General features: G+C 53.8%; 1 protein-coding gene across 2 annotated transcripts; it reads left to right on the top strand.

Annotated features, from left to right (window-relative positions):
* The first annotated feature begins 126 nt into the window (after nucleotides 1-126).
* On the top strand, nucleotides 127-13,734 carry GDI2 (GDP dissociation inhibitor 2). 2 transcript variants are annotated; one of them, XM_062491457.1, is made up of 11 exons: nucleotides 127-272; nucleotides 7,446-7,553; nucleotides 8,129-8,228; nucleotides 8,682-8,816; nucleotides 9,946-10,144; nucleotides 10,372-10,503; nucleotides 10,884-10,983; nucleotides 11,560-11,731; nucleotides 12,297-12,441; nucleotides 12,605-12,659; nucleotides 12,733-13,734. In XM_062491457.1, exons 1-11 carry the CDS (start codon nucleotides 228-230, stop codon nucleotides 12,886-12,888), a joined length of 1,347 nt encoding a protein of 448 aa, XP_062347441.1. In that variant the 5' UTR covers nucleotides 127-227; the 3' UTR covers nucleotides 12,889-13,734. The 2 variants fall into 2 exon arrangements, with proteins under 2 accessions (XP_062347441.1, XP_062347442.1); XM_062491458.1 differs by lacking the exon at nucleotides 8,682-8,816.
* The last annotated feature ends 6,541 nt before the right edge of the window (nucleotides 13,735-20,275 follow it).

Below are 20,275 nucleotides of genomic sequence, written 5' to 3'. Positions count from 1 at the left end.
GCGCGCAGGCTCCCGCCCCTTGAGCGACGGCCCCGCCAGCCAATGGCGTGGTGTATCGGGCTGTGATTGGCAGGCTCGTGGGCGGGGCGCAGGTGTCCCGGTCCCGCCCCTCCCGGCGCGGTCCCCTCACGGCGGCGGCTCCATTTTCTCGCGCTCCCGCGGCCCCCGCGTAGCGCTCGGTTCGCCTCAGCCCCGGCCGAGAGACCCCCGAGACACCGCGCGCCGCCATGAATGAGGAGTACGACGTGATCGTGCTGGGCACCGGCCTCACGGTGAGAAGCAGCCGCCGCCCGCTCGTGCCTCGGGCCTGCTGCGGGCGGCCGCCGCCCTGCCCCGCCCCGCCGCCCCCCCTCCGCCATCCCCCGGTTCCTGAGGCTGACCCCCTTCCCCGTCTCACCCACCCCGGCGCCGCTGTCCTTTTGCCCGTCTATCACCTGATCCTGCCCCCCAGCCTGGGTTTGAGCCCCCCCCCTCGCCTCGGGCCCTCGGGTCTTTATCCCCTCCCCCAGGGTGTGCGGTCCCCTCCCCAGTCTCTCGCCTGATTATCACCCCACTTTCCCCATTCAGGTCGTTTTCTTCAGCTGTCACCTGGCCATCGTAGCCCCCCCGCCTCTGTCTGGGTGCTTCCCCCCGTCCCCATCCGCAGTATTACCGGGGGTCTGGTGTACGTAACCCCCTTGGGGACCCCTGTGTGCTTTCCCCTGTCATTAATTATCACAGCACCCCCTCGGCTTCAGTCCCACCCCCACCCTGGATCCTTTCCCATTCATCTCCAGCCCAGCCTGGGATCCTCCCCCTCCTCCCCTCAACACTACCCCTGGCTCTGGTGTGTGTGGACCCCCCCCCCCGGGAGACCCCGGGATCATTTCCCCATCATTCATTCTCACAGCACCCCTCAGCTCCAATCGCATCCCCACCCTGCATCCTTCCCCCCATCCCCAGCTGGACCCCCGGGCGGGGTTTTTATATGGTTTCTATATATTTTACAACAGCTTCTCGTGTTTGGATATCCCCGCCGTTCTCAGGGGGCCCCAGGAAATGCGGTTGTTTTGCGGAGGGAGGGCGTGGGGAGACTCGGACAATAAAACGCCCACGGGCATTTATTGCCTTTTATTTATTTTTTACATTATTATCTCATTTTTTTTCCCTTCACACATCTCTTCCCCCACCCCTGTAACACAAACCTAACGTGGCTGCAGGTCCGGGCAGGGTGGAGGCAGCCGTGGTTATCCCCCCCCTCTCCATCCCCATTCCCGCTCCGCCTTTGCAGCCTTCGGCTCCATCTAGCCCTGACTGCAGCAGGAGGGGGATGGGAGGCTGGCGAGCCTGTCAAATTTCCCTTATTCCCTCTTTCCAAAAAAAACCCAAAAAACCCTTTCCTGCCATGTCGGTGCATCCCGGTGATCCCTAAGGAAAGCTGACAGTTGATGGGGGTGCGGCGGAGGGAGGGGGGTGAGCCGTGGTGGGGCTTTGTCCTATTGTGGAGGATGCAGCCCGCGCCGCAGGCAGCCCCGGGGAAAAAAAACAAAACATGGCAGTGCCGCTGCCCGGGAGGTTTGCGGGAGGATTTCTCCCGGTTCCTGCATCCCTGGAGGCCGGGAGATACCGCGGGAAGGTGGGTTGCAGGTTACAAATGCGAGGCATTGTTTGGAGAAAAGGGGAAGAAAATCCAATACAGTGAAGAGGTTTTCCTCCTTTTACAACGGCCTTTCCTGTTTTTGTTCCCTCCTGTTGATGGGGAAAGGTGGCTGGACAAAAGGATCTCTCTGGGATTTCCCCCATTTCCCCTGGGGATGGTGATTAAATTGAAATCCACGAGTTTCCTCCTGTGGTTTGGGCGCCATGATTGACGGGGCTGCCAAAGGCATCGTGGCTGCTGACACAGGACCCCACCGAAGGCAGAGCTGGATTATCATCACCCTCTTTTGGGTTTGGGAAGAAGGGGAACAAGCCTGGAATGTGGCACAAAGGAAATGGGTGAAGTGTGGGAGCCTCTGCTCTAGGGGACACCCAACTTGCCCAGTTGCTCTCATTCCTTTCCAGTTTCTTCCTTTGAGGTGGAGGAATGGCTTAGGAGGAAAAAGCTTCTTGCCTTTGATGGGGAAAGCTGGAGTCTGTCCTAAAGCCTGGCCCTGGCTCAGCAAAGAAGGGAAAGGGACTTCTGGGGAGGTGGCATATAATGAGCTTGTAGTGGAGGGGCCTCCAATAGATCCGAGCTCCATTAAAATGTTAATTTATGCTTTAGTGTGAGCAGGGTATCAAGTTGGTGAACACAGGGCTTAATCTTAAACTGACAAATGCCAGTGTAAATTTGACAAAAGGCCTCTTGTGAAATCACTTTTAAGACAAACTCCTGCTAATGAGCGGCACTTGAGTTAAAAGGAATAAATTAGGGCCATGTTTTAAGGTGTGCTGACCAAACTCCAGAGCCTGGGAATATCCAGGAGTGCGGATTTTGCTTCTGATCTGATGGCTTTCCCTCTGAAATACCAGTTAGGGAGGACTTCATCTTATCTTGAGCAGCTCACGTGGAAAAGAATGGAAACCAGAGGTCCCGGTGCAGCCATGCTGGAGCTGTTGGTGTTGGCTCAACCATTGTGGCTGGAGAGTGGTGTCAGAGCGGAGCTGGGTCAGGCTGGGCTGAAGGATGAGCACTGTGGGCACTCAGATGAAGCTTGAAGGTTGCTCCTCCAGCTTTGGCACCAGTGCTGGCACAGTAAGGCTTCCTGAGGAAAAGGGACTGGAAACACATCCAGTTGTTCCTTCCTTTTTCCAAAGGAGCTGTCATGGAGGTGATGTTTGCAACCTTTTCCTTCAAGCTGCTGGAGCCCCATCAGGCCCCTGTTGTAGCTCTGAGGTTGAGACTCTGCTGCTGATATGGAGGTTTTAAAGGGAAAGTTTAGTCGGTTTAAAGAGGAAGAAGGAGTCGTTGGAGGCTTTGTGAAAGAGCACAAATACATCCATTGTAGTGGTCATTCTGGTTGGGTCTGTGGGGCCAGTGAGTGCACCTGTAAATTCCACTGGCATGGATCTGGAAGTGAAACATGAGTATTTCAGGTGTTAATCTCTTCCTCAACCAGTAATGAAGGACTAAAGGCAGCTTTAGGACTGGGATTACTGGCACTCACACTATTTCAGTTTTTCCCTTCTGTGTGCTAATCAGAGACCCCTTGCAGTGCCAGCTGCAATAGAGATGTCTTAGCCCTGTGGGGAAAAATAATCCTGAATTACAGCTGATACAACCCCTCAGATTTCCACCAGCTGCAGTGACCTCCATGGCTCCTGCTGCATGGAGCCGTGTGAAGTGCCAGGCCCTGTTTGCAAGGCCCTGATGAGTCTGATCTGCCTGCCTGGCTGCTGCTGGATCTTCCAGCTGCCTCTTTCCTGGTGGGAATGGCTTCTCCAGGTTGCTGGAGTTTTAATAGCTTTAAGGTCCTTGTCTTAGGCTTTCCATGTGCGTGGTGTGTGGCAGATTAGGGATCATCTTCCCGCAGAGCTAGTGCACAAACTCGTTTTTAATCTGGTGCAGTGGTCACAGACTGGAGAGCTCCTCATGGCTGTATTTTCACACCTCTCTTTTCAGTTTGCTGTGATTTCCCGGGTCACAGTAATTTCCCCCTCTCTGGTGTGGAAGTGGCTCGGTACTTCCTCACTGGGTTATTTCAGAGCAGGGTGTTGTGCCTGGTGACAGGCTCTGTTATCTGCCTTCTTTGCTTCTAGAGTTGTTTCCCATGAATTTTGGGGACAATTAAACCTTCCAGTTTATCCCCAGTAGGTGAATGCTCTGTTCCTGCTGAGGTTTCACTCTTTGCGGGCTGAACTAAGCTTCTTACCTGCCAGCTGCCTCCCCATGTTAAAGCTATTCAAATCCATCACAAAGATACAGATTCACTTTCTGTAGGAGCAGAGGAGCCAAACTCATTGGTTCAGGATATATTTATTCATACAGGCCCAGAGGAGCCTCAGAGTGGCTGTGAGGACCCTGTGGAGTGTCATTGTCCCCTGGTAGCAGAGGGGATTGTTGCAGTGCAGCGAGCAGTCGTTTTGGCAGTCTGTGGGATGAGCAGAGCTTCGGGTCAGGCGGTGACAGGTGGCATTGCCTGAGTCACCTGCTCCAGGTGACCCTGCCTAGGTTGGACCGAGGATCTCCAGAGATCCCTTGCAAGCCTAGAGTGTGACTCTCCGGGCACAGCTCGGCCCTGCCTTTCGAAGAAAGAGCCTGGCGGTGCCAGAGCCCGCTGCCGAAGCCGAAGGGGTTTTGCTCGATGCTCAGTGCCCAATCCTCCCCTCGGCGCCGTTACAGGAGCGGCGCTGGCTCCAGTTTCCATCGGGCTGTCTGAGCCTTTCTGAGCTGCCGCCCTACTTGGAGAAAATCCACGGAAACCACCCTGCTTCCCTCCATTCCTCAAGGCCTCTGTGTGCACAAGGTCTGCTCATGACCAGCTCCTGCACTCCAGGGAAGAGCTGATAGTCTAAAGCAAGCACGGAAACACCGATACCTCCAAGTTACTCCTTTTTTTTATTTCCATGGATTCACACTGGATGTGCTGTCTCCACATTCCCAGTGCTGGTTTCTTCTCCCTGGTTCCCCGGCCATTTGCAGCAGCAGAGCGTGGCTGCAGATGACGTCGGTGGCGCTCAGACTCCTCTGCCGTTCATTCAGCAGCACAATGAGCTCCTGGGAGCCTCGTAACCTGAACTGGCGGAGGCAGTGCATTGTAATAGCAGCGTGACTGCAGTTTGCATGAGGTTTCTCTTGGATCCGCATACCCGGAGCTCTCCCTGCTGTGTCCTGCTGCTTCTGTCAGCAGCTGCTCCCTGTTCCTGTTTGGTGCTGGCAACGTTTATTTTTTGCTAAAAATGCACAGATTTGGACTCTGACACTTCCCCTTTTTTATTTGCACTCTAAACTCTTCTCAGCCCTCCCCTTATCAGCACAGGCTGTTTGTTTTCCTCGCTCCCTGACCCAAATGACAGCGTCAGGCATCAAGCAATTCCTGGTCCTGCAGCCAGCACGGCGTCCAAAGGAATTGCTGAGCTGGGAGTATAAATCCATTGTGCGGCCCGTGTGCTTTATGGCCATCACGGCGGTGCAGGATTTCGGTGCCTGACTGATGGAAGGGTTGTTCAGTGAGCCTTGGGTGAAATAGCAGTGTAAGAGCTCCACCTCAGGCCCCACAGCGGTGTTTAATGGGTGTGAAAGAGGAGTGAAGAGGTACTTAAGGCCTCTTACATCTGCTGCTGCTGTTCAAATTCACTCCAGGGGAAGAGCTGGTAATTTGGATGGGTGACCTGAAGAAGGGACGAACAATTCCTCTTCTGGGAAGACAGAGCAAGGAATGCTTTGAGATTTAGTGTGTGACTGCAATCAGCTGACATCCACACCAAGGGATGTAGTTTGTGCAGCTTTTACTGGAGCTCCAGCCCTCTTTTGGTGTTTACTTAGCTGAGAAATCCTGGTTGGCTTCTTGGTGGCTCAGCTCCAGCATGGACACTTGCAGTCCTGTGCCACCATCTGGCAGAGCTGGTGAGCCAGGGTGTTGGGAGATGTTCCAGGGGAGATAAATCACAGGGTTTAGCAAGGAGTCCAGCCACAGAGCTCGGTGAATTTAACTGGTTGGTGGTGGTGCCCTTGGTGTGACAGTCCTGCCTTGGGTGTGGTTAATCATTAACCCCGTAGCCACTTTCACTTCTGTGGTTGCTCAGCGTTGCAGACCTTGAGTGGTGACTTCACACGAGGTTTGGTGCAGCTGTATCTGCCGGGAGGGTCTCTGCTTGCTCCATCCTGTGGGAAAAAATAGAGACCTTGTAGGATCCTTGGAAGGAGCAGCTGATGGATCGTGGAGAGCTTTTGTGGGAAGCACTGTGGCTCGCTACTCACAGTCCACGTGGTGATCATGAAGCCTTGTGGGCACTGTACTGGAAATCTTCCATGACTTGAGGCACTGAATTCAGAGCGTCCGTGCTGTGCGTGAGGCAGCTCCCGCTTTGCTCCTCAGGTCCTTGGCCTGGATTTTGGTGCCATCCTGGTGGGTGACAGACTGGCCAGCAGTGCCCTGCTAAGCCCAGCATAGAAGGTTTTTCCATTACCACCTAGAAGCACCAGCACAGCAAATCCTCAGCCAGCAATCCCTGCACCTTCAGAACAAAACAACCCCTGAGAGCTGCTGTGGCCGGGGAGCTTGGTTTTACGGCTTCCTTTCCACCGAGGATTGACTGGAGTCAGGATTTACACAAACAATCCCCAGTGGGAAACTCCTGGTGTTGGTGGTTTTCCTGCCTGACACCTGCACTGGTCAGTCTGGAGTTGGAAATGAACCTCCTGCACTCCAGGGGAGGGGGAAGTGCCACAGGAGGAGACTCCTGACTGAAGTGCTTGTGGAGTAAACAGGAAGGATCTCATGGAGACTCCGGCCCCTGCAGGCTGCCTGGATGAATCCTGCCAGATGTGCACTGCTGGCATCTCTCATCAGCTGGCTGGGGGTTTGCAAACAATGCGAGGTTTGGGTGGAAAGGACCTTAAAGACCATCCTGTCACTGTTGGGACACCTTCCACTGGACCGGGCTGCTCCAAGCCCCCTCCAACAGGCCCCACCCATCATGTGAGATGTGGCCAGGACCTACCAGTGAGATGGTGATGGTGAATGAGAGCTCAGTTGCAGCCAGAATTGTGCTGCTGGAGGGAGCTGAGGCAGAGCGAGATCAGTAAAACCTCCAAGATAAGCTGTCCTAAGCACATAAACACTGAAGTTTTTGTTAAGCTCTTTGTCTGGGGAATGGCAGCACGAGTGCAAAGTCGTGTTTTAATGGGGATTTAGTTGTGCAAGGCCTGAGCTGGTTCTGCAGCCTGTGTGTGTGCTCAGGGGTGAGGCTCAGCCTCTCGGTGCTGCAGTCAGACACAGCAGCTGATCTGCTGCTCCAGGGAACCTCAGTGGGGACATGGCGAGGAAAGCAGAGCTGAGCTGATGAAGCACCCAAATGCCTTCATTTATTCTTTGTGCTGCTCTCTGAGAGAAGCTGTTGATTATCCTGAGTGTCCCAGTGTGGCAGGTATTAAGGAGGAGGAGACTGATTGAAGTCCAGGTAAGGTTTCATCAGCTCCTGCTGCCTCTGTGTGGACATCCTTAAACTGATAGCAGGTGCCTTAGAGGACAGATTTTCCTTTGGTTCAAATGCATGGAATTCCCAAAAAATTCCTCTGGGAAGTCCTGATAGGTGGTGGTTGTGTAGCTCTAGCCCCTTGCTTGGCTTGCCGAGAGCACAGAATAAATTTATTAAGAGGTTAATCTGCCTCCAAGAGGTGCCTGAATTCTGGAATGAGGCAGCTGCTGTGCTTGTTTGCAGAGGGCTGTGTGGGTATCTGAACATGCTCTTCTTTAGGAAAACGGGGAAGGAGGAGGCTCCAGTGCAGCTGACCTGTCCCTTGCATCCTTTCCTTCCTGCAGGAATGCATCCTCTCTGGGATTATGTCAGTGAATGGAAAGAAAGTCCTTCACATGGATCGGAACTCTTACTATGGAGGGGAAAGTGCATCCATTACACCCCTGGAAGATGTAAGTGTGCAGAGAGACCCAGCTTTGTGTCCTTCCCAGCCACATGAAGGGGATTTATTCCAAATTAACCTTGGGGTGGGGTCAAATTAATGACTCTAAGGGTTCCCTTTGAATAAGGGAGTTTCATGGCATTTCCTCACCAGGTCCAGCGTGGGGTATTTGGACTTGGTAGATTGTGTTTGTTTCCTGTAATTCCAGTTGGAATCTGAGCAAATCCTAGTACAGAGCATTCCAGAGCTGTTACAGCTGGATGTTAAAACTCTTCAGCCAAATTGTACATTGGATTAAGAAATGTCATGTTAGACAGTTCATCAGGTTCATAAATTCCCAAATCCTTGGATGGAGAAAGCCTGGTTGAGCAGAATTACACTGCCTGGTTGTTACTGTAACAGTTCATGGGATGCGTTTGCATGTTCCAAACTCAGACTGGAGCTGAAACTGCAGCCAGAAGCTGGCTCTGAAGAGCTTGTGTTCAGCCTGGAGCTGTGGGGGTGGAAAGTGTGTCCATGTGTGGGAGAAATGACACCCAGACAGATTTCCTGGGCTATAATAAGTTCTGTATTCTCTCTCCAAAGCTCTACAAAAGGTTTAATCTCCCAGGAACTCCACCAGAATCTATGGGGCGGGGAAGAGACTGGAACGTGGACCTCATTCCAAAATTCCTTATGGCTAATGGTGAGTGACCCTGAGCTCCCACATGTTCCTTGGGCTAGTGCTGGGTGCTGGAATAGGATAGGCACTGTCATTCCTTACAGTACTCATCCTTGTATCCATGTATCCCAGTACTGGCCTGGTCTAGACCAAATCAGTGAAGGGGTTACCAGCATAGAGCTAGCTCCCTTTGCCAAAAAACATCCCCTGGATGCTGGAATGTCATCCTGGAGCACCAGGGGATGGCTGGATGGATGGATGGAGGGAGGGATGGAGGGATGGAGGGATTGTTCTGTGCCTGGCTCAGGGCTGCTGCAGTGGAAGAACTGATAGATCCCAGCCAAGGCTTGGTTGCTTTAGTCCCAGCTTATCTTCAGCCTGCTGTGGGAATTGAGCATGGGGAAGGGTTTGTTGTGTTGGAGGAGCTGCCTTGGGAGCTGCTGTGTCTGTGTCTGACTCTGCTAAACCCCCCTGCAGGTCAGTTGGTAAAGATGCTGCTCTACACAGAAGTCACTCGTTACTTGGACTTCAAGGTGATCGAGGGCAGCTTTGTCTACAAGGGAGGGAAGATCTACAAAGTTCCTTCCACTGAGGCAGAAGCTTTAGCCTCCAGTGAGTAGCTGCACCTTATCTGTTTTCTCAGATCCCCTAAACAGAGGCAAACCCATCCCTTGGGATATTCTTGTGTTAAGGCGCATCCTCAGGGTTCTCTTGCACCTCCTGGACTTCAAACACCCCTTGGGTTTGCTGAGTCCTGTTTTCTTGGAGCTTCCAAGCTGCCTGGTTAGTGAGATTCTAGTGAGAACCTGGCAGTGCTTTCCTCCCTCAGGAGGTTCTATCTGGGGATTGTGCTCCCAGCTCTGCCATAAATATTTGATGTCATGTCCTTGTTGCAACTGTGTGTGTGGAAAACATTGCAGGCAAATTGGAATGACTAATTCTGTTGTGTGGCATCTCAAAACTTAACTGTTGCCTACTTCAGTTTCTCTCCTCAAATAAAACTAATAACAGTGTGGCGAAATCCATTAGGATCTCGAGGGCATTCCATGAACTCCAGACGTGGGATGTGTTCAGCAGCACGTCTGAAACATCTGATAAAGAGACTTCTATAGTTAAGGGCCCAGATGTGTAGGTCTGAGCCTTCCTCACGGCAGATATTCCTGAAGGAGTCAGGAATTCCTGCAGTTTGGCCACGTCTCCTGTGTGGTCTCCAAAACACTCATCCTGGCAGGAGTGGAGGTGCTGCCTCTGCCCTCACGTTTCTCCAGGTCCAGTCTTGCTTCTGCAGTTTGTGGGGAATTCAAGTGCAGAAATGGTGCCTTGTCTAGCCTTGTGTTTGGGGTTTGAGGGACAGGACAAAGGGGAGTGGCTTTAGGCTGAAGGAGGGCAGGCTTGGATGGGCTCTTGGGAAGGAATTCCTGGGGCCTTGGGAGAGTGGGGAGACCTTGGGCTGGAATTTCCAAAGCAGCTGTGGCTGCCCCTGGATCCCTGGCAGTGTCCAAGGCCAGGCTGGACACTGGGGCTTGAAGCAGCCTGGGACAGTGGGAGGTGTCCCTGCCCATGGGGGTGGAACTAAGGACCTTTAAGGTCCCTTCCAGCCCAAACCATTCCTTGTTTGAACACTCAGTGGGTTCTTAGCCACTGCTGATAATGGGAAGGCCACAAAAGTCCCAGAGGATCTGCTGAGTTCTGCCAAACCATCCCCTGCCTCTGCTGGATTCCCACAAACCCCTGTTTTTAGGTTTAATGGGTTTGTTCGAGAAGCGCCGGTTCAGGAAATTCCTGGTGTACGTGTCCACCTTTGACGAGAACGATTCGCGGACCTTCGAGGGCGTGGATCCCAAGAAAACCACCATGAGGGATGTGTACAAGAAGTTTGACCTGGGCCAAGATGTCATTGACTTCACAGGCCATGCCCTCGCTCTCTACAGGACTGATGAGTAAGTGAGGGGTCAGTTGCTCCCTGAATCCCAGGATTTGGGGTTATGATGGGATTGATTGGTTATTTAAAACTTGTGCCACTGAGTGCTCCTGAAAGGGAACTGCCAGGAGCAGCTGGGGGGCAGGGAAGGAAATGTCATGGGAAGTCAGTGTTTCGCTTTCCATAGTATTCTGCTGGAAGTGCCGCTTTGGGAAACATCCCAAATGGTCTAACTGTCCTTCCCAGCTATCTAGATCAACCCTGCCAAGAAACAATCAACAGGATTAAGCTGTACAGCGAGTCGCTGGCTCGATACGGGAAAAGCCCTTACCTGTACCCCCTCTATGGCCTTGGAGAACTGCCCCAGGGATTTGCAAGGTGAGCGCTTGGCTTTGACTCTGGGTTTCCTCCAGTAGGGTGTGGAAGTGTGGGGCTGGATGGGTGGAGCAGAGCTGGATGGGTGGAGCCAGTGCTTGAGCTTCCAGAATGTGATGCTGCATAAAATACTGTTGTCCTTTATGTCTTTTCACTTAATTAAGAGGAGGTTCCTCCTGGTGAGATTCTTTCTCTGTGGGCCTGTTTACCTCTGGATTTGCTCAGAGATGCTGTTGGCAGAGGATTTATCCTGCGTGTTTACACAGAGGATTTTGAGGGGTTTGTGCCTGAGGTGGGGTTTATCCAAGTGGAGCAGAGCCTGGGGGCTGGAAGGGCTGTTGAGATGCAGCCCTGGAGGTGCTGAAGGGGTTTTCCTGTTGCAGGCTCAGTGCAATCTATGGAGGCACCTACATGCTCAACAAGCCCATCGAGGAGATCGTCATCGAGAATGGCAAAGTGGTCGGGGTCAAGTCTGAGGGGGAGGTATGGACCCTTCCCCACTTCCCTGCACCCCACCCCACACCTTCCCATCAGAACTCAGACCTTTTGGGATTGATCACAGCTAATACACAGAAAACACTTTTTAAGCCCCCCCGCCAAAAAATGTGCTGGGCTGGAGCTGTTGTCCCTGTGGTCCCTGAGGCCGGAGTCCTCAGCATCCCTACTCCAGGAGTTGGGATGAAATCTCCATGGGCTGGCAGGGAATAAATCAGGAAGGGAGCTGTTCCTTGTGTCTAACCTTGTGACAGCTGGCACGTGGCCTTCCTGCAGCTTCTCCTCTAGCTGGCTGGATAAAACTGGGAATGCTGCAGCTGTTTGGGAGCTCTGAATGTGCTCCTGACTGGAGTGGGCACTCACAGGACAGTTTAGCACTTGCTGCTGGGATAATGTGTCCCTTGGGGTGGGAATGACGTGTCCTGGCCGGGAGCAGAGGTGCCAGTCCATGCTGGAGACCAAAGTGTGTGCAGCCTGGAGGCTTCAGATTGATGCAAAGGTAAATTCTTACTGGAACGTCAGCTTTTGATGCAAACTGGGCGGTGTTTCCACGTTGGTGCTCAGGTGGCTCGCTGCAAACAGCTCATCTGCGACCCCAGCTACGTGTCGGACCGCGTGACCAAGGTGGGTCAGGTGATCCGGGTCATCTGCATCCTGAGCCACCCCATCAAGAACACCAACGATGCCAACTCGTGCCAGATCATCATTCCACAGAACCAGGTCAACCGGAAGTCAGGTGTGTGCAGAATGGGGCAGCGGTGCTTCCCAGCCTCTGTCTGGGTGAGGTGTGGGTCAGACAGGGAAATGGACACCTCGTGGCCTGCTCCTGGAGCTTTTAGGGGTTTTGCTTTTTCAGCCAGCAAGGCTAAGGTTCAGCTCAGTTCAGAGCAGCTAGGGGAGGTGGGAGGAGCCTGTGGTCAGAAAAACTTGGGAGGAACATACGGCAGGACTGGGAAAGGTGGGTGGGGGCTGAGGGGCTGCCTCAGCCTGGGACAGAGCACTGGGAATCCTGCTGGATTTCAGGAGCCATCATGGGAAACTGAATGTTGGGGATCTCCGTGTGCAGGAGATGGGACTCACTCCAGGTCCTCTGAACAATGCAGAGGGTGCCAAGTGCCGGGGCAGTGGGAAGAAGTGTGGGCAGGGCTTTGGGATTGGAATGAGCAGGTTTTTAGGATGAGGCTGAGGGAGGTTTTGGGATGAGCATGGAGTTTCTGGACTGAGGCTGGAGAAGTTTCTGGGCTGCTGGAGAAGGTTCTGGGCTGAAGGTTCTGGGCTGAGGCTGTGCCCTGTCCCCCCAGACATCTACGTGTGCATGATTTCCTCCGCTCACAACGTGGCGGCGCAGGGCAAGTACATCGCCATCGCCAGCACCACCGTGGAGACCGCGGAGCCCGAGAAGGAGATCAAGCCAGCCCTGGACCTCCTGGAGCCCATCGAGCAGAAGTGAGTCCTCAGCGAGCCCCTGTCCCTCTCTGCTGGGGGATCTGCAGCCGTTTGGCCGCCCAGAGCTGTTCAGGCTGAGTTTCCTCAGCAGCTGGAGCGTCGCCCTTGGATCGAACCGTTCCTGCTGTAAAACCGCCCTGAGGCTTTTCCTGTCCTTCTGCAGGTTTGTGAGCATCAGTGACCTGTTTGCACCGACCGACCTGGGAACCGAGAGCCAGGTGAGTGAGGGCTGAGCCGGGCTGGGAGGGGGCAGGCTCCAGCTCGGGGCTCCAACGCTGCCTCTGCTTCCAGATCTTCATCTCGCGCACCTACGACGCCACCACCCACTTCGAGACGACGTGCGACGACATCAAAGATATTTACAAGAGGATGATGGGATCAGAGTTCGACTTTGAGGAGATGAAACGCAAGAAAAACGACATCTACGGGGAGGAGGAGCAGCAGTAATGAGAGGCTCTAATTAGGAGACGTTTAAATCGGCTAATATGAATATATAAGGAACTTAATGAACACTGTACGAAATTCAATATTGTAAGGCCTGCTTTTGTAATCCCATCTCTGAGAGATTGAAGAGTACTGCACTGGTAATGTTCCCTTTTTGGATATCATGTGTTAATTATTTCATTCTAGTAGGGCTGCTGTCCAGAATCTGGCAAATTCCTGACTGAATCCTGACTAACCTCGTAAGCGAAAGGCAGACTGAACTTTATTATTATTATTGTTATTTTTGCAGATGTAGACGTGGGTGCAGATTTGAAATAACTCATTGACAGCTGTGTCTTACCTTGTCTTTTTAATCATTTATAAAACATCCTTCACAACCCTATGCTTCTGGTGAGCTCGTAGATGTGACGCTGATGTCACTCAAACCTGATATCAAGGAAAATAGAAACTGAGCACTCCATTATTGTGGACAGCATCCCTAAAAGTCTCTCCCATCAATCTTAACTCTGTGGCAAAGTTGTTATCATGGACAAAGCCCACACCTATTGTAGCAGCAAATGTTGGCTTCGTTCTGGGCACAGAACTTAACCTCCACTTAAGCTTCTAAACCTGTTTACATCAGTTGGGACACAGCTGTGCCTAAGGCTCCTTTGTGTTTTAATCTTAATAAAATTGAGAGAACAAATTACAGAGCAGGCAAGATGTGGAAGTATTTTCTGTCCCCCGGTGGCTTCTCGGATGGACCAAACGGCGCTGCGGTATCGGCATGACAGAGCCTGTGCTTCTCGTGTCTCCTGAAGGCTCCAAATGATTTCTGTACTGCGAAGTAAAGCCAAATTCTGGAAACCAGTCCTGGCCTCTGGTCTGATTCACTTCAGTTTGGGAGCAGCAGCTCCCGGCTGGGATCCTGCAGGAGCTCTGCCTGCCAGGGGTGAGACGGGAGCATTTCCTGCAGGAAAGTTTCCTGCTGGGAAACATTTCCTGGTTCCGTGGTTCTGTTGGGGCTGTGCTGCTCTGGCTGCGTTTGGCAGGGCAGGCGTGGCTCAGGCTGTGCTCTGGCACCATCCCTGTTCCCTGCAGCCACCCCAGTGCCACAGCAGTGAAGAATTCCTGCTTCGGAGCTTCTGCCGCCTCCATCCTGAACGTGACATGTTCCAGTCTGGAGCAATCCTTCCTGCTACCCTGGCTGGCAGTGGGGCAGACACAGCAATGCCAAGTGCCAGGAAAACCCAGGAGCAGTCGTGGAGCAGATTCCAGGGTGGCTCAGTGCTATGGCCTTCCTCAGCCACAGCCATTCCCACAGGAACCGGGCTGTGATCCCCAAAGCTGAGCTGAGTCCTCCTGGGGCTTCCCTTCTCCTGCCCAGCCGGGGCTTTTGGTACTTCCCTCCTCAAAGCTGTCACTTCAGCAACACTCCCCACCCTCAGCTGCTGGGAGTGGGGCTGGAGAAGATCCCCCAGTGCAGTGCCCACAAACCAGGCCAGACCCAGTGCAAATAGAAAATAAATCCTTAACTGATCCCATTATCCCTACCTGCTGTAACCTGCTTATCCCTCTGGTTATTCCATCCTTCCTGCGATGGGATCCATCATCCAGGAGCCCACCGTGCTCTTGCTCACTCCTTGCTGACTGCCAACCTCTTGTTTCAGCTGGAAAATCCCCTGCCCTCCCTTTCCCTGTTGGAAAAGGCTGGATGCAGAGCGGGATCCCCTCTCCAGAAAGCAGAGCTGTGTGAAGCATTGTTATTTTGGAGGTTTTATTAATCAAACCCTTTACAAAGTCATCCTGTACACAGCGGCCTGGCAGTCTCAGACTTAAAAAGGAACTCGGAGGATGCCCCTGCCCCGTGGAGCTCGGTTGGGAATATTTATTTCCCCCATAAATAAGAGCTTATTTTGTTCCTGCATCCTGGCTTCCCGCTATTTACAAGGATTGAGTCCCAGCAGGGAACTGGTACCAGGAGGCAGCAGGGGTGAGCTGAAATGTAGTGTGGGCCTGAACAGCAACAGGATTTATCCTCATTCCTAACCTTCAAGTACATTCTGGGAAATTAATTTGCCTGTTCCAACGGCAGCTCCACAAAGACTTGAAACCACTCCAATAATTTACCTGTACCGTAAAAGAAATTTTCCTGTGAGAGGCAGGATGGCAGGGAATGAGCCCCTGAGGATTTGCATTTCCCACCTTTAAATAAGATTTATGCACAGAGCTAAAACTGACCTTCCCCCACCCCCAGCAGCAGCCAAGATCTACTGGGACGGGTGGTGGGGATCCACTGGGATGGTTGGTGGGGATGCTCCCCACAGGACTGGGATGCCCAAACTGGTGCCGCAAAGCCTGGGCAGGAGCCGTGTCCTCACTCTGTCACCTGCAACGCAAGCGGCGTGGCCCAGTCAGTGCCCGGCTCCCTCTGGGCAGTGCCAGCCTCCAGCAGGGCTTCCCCAGGGCCAGGCCTGGAGTTTTTCCTGTTTTCCAGCAGCGCCACGTGTGGCTCTCCTGGATCCGGCTGCAGGAATCGGTGCCGAGTGCTGGCAGATCCCATATCCAGCACTTTGGGATGCTCCCTGCTCTGCTATAGGATCCCAGCTCCCTGCTGGCCATCCCACGGACAAACCCGAGCTGCTCCCAGCTTTCTGGGATCAATCCCAAGCTTTTCCCCCTTACCAGTAGCTTCTTCTAAATGGAGCAGCCACTTTCTGCACCGTCCCCAGGAAGGTGTTGATGTCAGCCACAAGAATTCCTTTGCTTTCCAGAATCTCCCTCCTGCTGCTGCTGCCAGGATTCTCTGCAAGGGGAGGAGCAGCAGCTCCATTAATTCAAACTAACCAGGTTGTTCCTAAATCCATGGGAAATATCCCTAAATCCCATCGTGGTTGCTCAGGTACAACAGGCTCCAAAAACCGCTGCAATTTATCGACCTCCAGAAATCCGTTTGTTTTCACCACTCACACCTCTAATAAGTGATTCCCGCAGGAACAGCAGGAAAACAGGGATTGTTTAACCCTCCTCCATCCCCTTCCAGGGCAATTCCAGACCTGGAGGGGTTTGGGATGCCCTTACCTGTGAGATACACAGCGAACCTGGCATGGATGTGCTGCACCTGCAGCTCCAGCAGGCACTGGACACGCCGGGATTCGGGAGCCGGGGAGGAATCGCAGCCATGGAAGGGTAGCAGCTCCAGCAGCTCCTCACCCTGGCAGCACCTGAGCAGCAGCTGCTTCTTCTGGGCATTGGCATCGTCCCTGCTGAGACAGGGCCACAGGCAGGGCTGATGGAACCTGCTGGAACTGAGGATTTGAGACTTTCTGTGCTGACAGGCACTGACCCCCAGGAGAACACTGCTTTTGACCTGAGGACTTGGAGAAGGCTTCCAAAATGGAATGACAGAACTGGGATCATGGGTGTGTAGTTTGAACAGAAGTGTGCAACAGCACAGGGTGGAAAACTTAAAAGAGTTTAAGGTTTTAGAATATAGCAATATATACAAAGCAAGATGGAGGGTTTAGGGTGGAGGTTTCTTTCTTCTTCACCTTCTTCCTCATGGGTCTAGGTGGGACTTTGTAACTGGATAGAAAAATCTGCATTGTCGACCACAGGTGGTTGGTTATTGGGTTAAAAGTAAAAATAACTTAGGTGGCATTTCATAATTGGGCAATTTACCCTTCAAAGGCCTTGCAGAGAGAGAAGTAAGGCTCCATTTTTTATTTTGTTATCTGGAAGTGCTGCAGAACTCACACTTTGTGGGACGGTAATGTAAATAAGAATTAATGAACATCTGAGTCTGAACTAGAAATGCTGTCTTGCTCATTTATTCCCAACCCTGGAAAACATAAGCCTCAACATTCCATCCCTCCCCAGGGAATGAGCAGGGAAGATGTGATCTGCCCTTCCAGGTGTCTTTTCCAGCCCCACATGTGATTTTTGCTGCTCCACATGGATCAAAAGTGACAGATTCCCCTTTGCTCCAGGACTGCCTGTGCTGGTTTTGGTTCATTACTGGTTCATTTTCACCTCAGGGGCCATTCCTGGGATTTGTGCTGGGAGCTGTGGGTAAGTCAGGGATGTTTCATTGTTGCTAGAGCGAAGTTTGGAAAAGCCAAGGCTGCTCCTCACTCACCCCAGCAGGGCCTGGGTGGGAACAAGGCCAGCACAGGGGACTGCCACTGTCCCAGGGGATATTCCAGACCCTGGAATCACGCTCAGGATATAAAGCTGGGAGGAGAAGGAACAGGGCAAGATGGAAGAGGTGGTGATGATGGAGCCTGGCTTTCCTGGGGATGGATTCCTTGGATTCCCCAGCTTTTCCTTTCCCTGTTAAACTTTATCCCAGCCCAAGAGTTTTCTCACTTCACCCATCCCAGGGACAGCCATGGATGAGCCCAGGCCAGAGCAGCTCCATCTTCAATCATTCCTGGTGGGAACTGCACTGGTGATTCCTTCTCTGTATCCCCAGCTCAGGCCCCTCCCCAAATCCCAGATGTAATGGGGCAGAGAAAGAACCAGAGGGGAGGGACAGAGCCCCAGGGAGGTGCCCTGAGCTCCTGGGGGTGTGCCAGGAGCTGGGATGAGCTGCTGCAAAGGGACGGAAGTTTGCTTTTGGAGTTCTGGGGATGTGCAGCTCCTCAAGGGAAATCTGTGCCTCTGCAGGAGCCAGCAGCACTCCCTGAGGGCACCTCTGCTGAGGAAACTGGGAAGAGCCTTATGGAGACCCAGCAGGGAGCAAGGAGAGCTGCCAGAGTTCTGCTTCATCCAGGATCACATCCAGGACAATGTTCCAGGCCATCTGATGCTCTCCGCATCACAAGTCCTGCTGCTCCATCCCAAAAATCCCCAGTTTTCCAGGCAGAGCCCTTACCTGAGGTCTCCTTTGAGCTTCTTGCTCTCCCTGTGGTGCAGGAGCCACTTCCACCTCCCGTTCCTGTTCAGCCTCTCCAGCATCCTCATCACCTCCTGCAGCTGGCCTGAGGGGACACAGGAGCCAGGGAGTAATGGGAATGGGACATGGAGGGGACACAAGAGCTCAGGACAGGTAGGGAAGTGGACCTGGGGGGTCTCTGCTCCAAGTGGAGCCACCTGAGGGTGCTCACAGCTTTGTCCAGGGGAGCCTGGTGGAGTCTCTCCAAGGACGGAGACTCCAACTGCACAGGATGGGGAACTGGGATCATGCCCTGGTGTGGACTTTTCCCCTGATATCTGGAAGGACAAGTGCAGCCTGTCCCTGTCACTTCAAGGTGCATCTCCCAAAAGAGGTGGCTCAGTTTTCTCTGTCACTTCCATTAAGGAGCCGAAGGCAGCAGCAAGTTCTCCTCCTTTTTCCACTGGATATTGGGAAGGAATTCCTGGCTGGGCTGGAATTGCCAGAGGAGCTGTGGCTGCCCCTGGATCCCTGACAGTGTCCAAGGCCAGGCTGGACACTGGGGCTTGGAGCAGCCTGGGACAGTGGGAGGTGTCCTTGCCCATGGGGGTGGAACTAAGGACCTTTAAGGTCCCTTCCAGCCCAAACCATTCCTTGTTTGAACACTCAGTGGGTTCTTAGCCACTGCTGATAATGGGAAGGCCACAAAAGTCCCGGAGGATCTGCTGAGTTCTGCCAAACCATCCCCTGCCTCTGCTGGATTCCCACAAACCCCTTAAGGTCTCTTCCCACCTACACCATTCCAAGACTCTCTAGGCTGAACAAACATCCTGGCACGACCCTGCCCAGTACTGGGATGTTCTGGGGACCCCTGAGCTGGGTACCCTACCCCAATGGGATCCCAATGTCACACAGAGGGCAGGAACTCCCCGCTGCAAAGAGAATCAAGGGAACACGTCAGCAAGACTCACCCAGGGTCACCCTTTCCAGCAGCTCCTCGTCGGACACCACGAAGCCTCCGGCCTGGAAGAGCTCCTGGAATGTGTCACCCGTCACATCCTGGGGATCATCCACACCAGCAAACACCACGCTGGGACGGTGCTTCAGCTGCAGCAGGCACGGCACCTGCTCCAGGAACAGGGCTTTGGGAACAGCTCCCACACCCAGGGAGTCCAGCCCCTGCACCATCCCGACATTCCTGTCTCCGCATCCCAACCCCAGGGCACAATACGGAGACAAAACATTCCCTGGAATCGCTCGGGCTGGACAGGGGAAGCACAACCCCACTGCTTTTGAGCTGGGCTGCTCCAACCTTTTGAATGGATCCTGTGGTGAAAGCCCAGTGCAGAGAGAAGGGGAAGAGGGATCCAGGCTTACAGTGTGGATGTGGGAGGAGATGTCCTCGTTCCTGACGACGACCAGCAGCCGCTCGCTGTCCTGGCGCTGGGCTCCGCAGAAATCTGGGGGCTCTGTCCTCACAAACCCCTCTGCCTTCAGCAAGGCCTGGAACACAGAGCAGGGGAGAGGCTGCCATGGGGAATGTTTTTACTGGGAAGGAGGGGAAAGGCTGCCCAGGGTAATGGGGAGTCCCCATTCCTGCAGGGATTCCAAAGGCACGTGGGTGTGGCATTTGGGGACAGTCAGTGATGGGCATGGCTGGATTTCAAACTAAACCAGGGGAGTTTTAGATGGGATAGGAATCCCATCTAAATCTGCTTTTCCCTTTTAGATTGGGAAGGAATTCCTGGCTGGGAAGGCGGGGAGGGGCTGGGATGGAACTCCCAGAGAAGCTGGTCCCTGAAGTGTCCAAGGCTAGGTAGAGCAGCTTGGGATAGTGGGAGGTGTCCCTGCCCACGGGGTGGGATTTTAGATGATCCTTACAGTCCTTCCCACCCAAACCATTCCACGATTCTCCAACGACTCAATCCCAAGGCTCCTGCCCAACCTCAGCACCTGTGACTCCAATTCCTGGTGCTGGGAGCCAGGAATTCCAACTCCTGGTTTGCAGGACAGCCATCCCTGTCAGGTTGCCCGAGTTTCCCTGCTCCTGCCACCCCCCAGCTCTCCCCTGGAGCCGCCCATCCTGCTCCATCCCCGGCCAGGAGCAGCTCCTACCTTAACCCTGTCGAAGAAAGGCTCCTTCCCAGTCTCCAGCAGGTAGAACATTCCGGGCTGTGCTCCGGCAGCCACGCGGCGCAGCTGGGAGCTCAGGGCCCCGCACAGCTCCGACACCATTCCCTGGATTGGCACCGTCCTGCCGGCCTGCCCTGGCCCAACGCGGCCCCTCCCGGCCTCCCCCTGCACCAGGGGATCCCTCCTGGCCTCAGCCCTGTCCAGCACCACCCTCTGGAACTGGGAATACTCGTCCAGGATGTCGGCGACGTCCCCGCGCGGCTCGGGGACGGCACGCTCGTACCGCAGCTTCCCCAGGCGCAAAGGAGCCCTGGGATCCCTGCTCCTGGCCCGGGATCTTCTTCTCCTGCTGCCCCGAGTGCCCCTGTGGGACTGGAGCCTGCCCGGCCACGTGCCCGAGGG

Source organism: Cinclus cinclus, chromosome 4 (genome assembly GCF_963662255.1).
Source record: "Cinclus cinclus chromosome 4, bCinCin1.1, whole genome shotgun sequence".
NCBI classification, from domain to species: Eukaryota; Metazoa; Chordata; class Aves; order Passeriformes; family Cinclidae; genus Cinclus; species Cinclus cinclus.
Note: the sequence above shows the minus strand (reverse complement) of the source record. Positions and strands in the feature narration are given on the sequence as shown.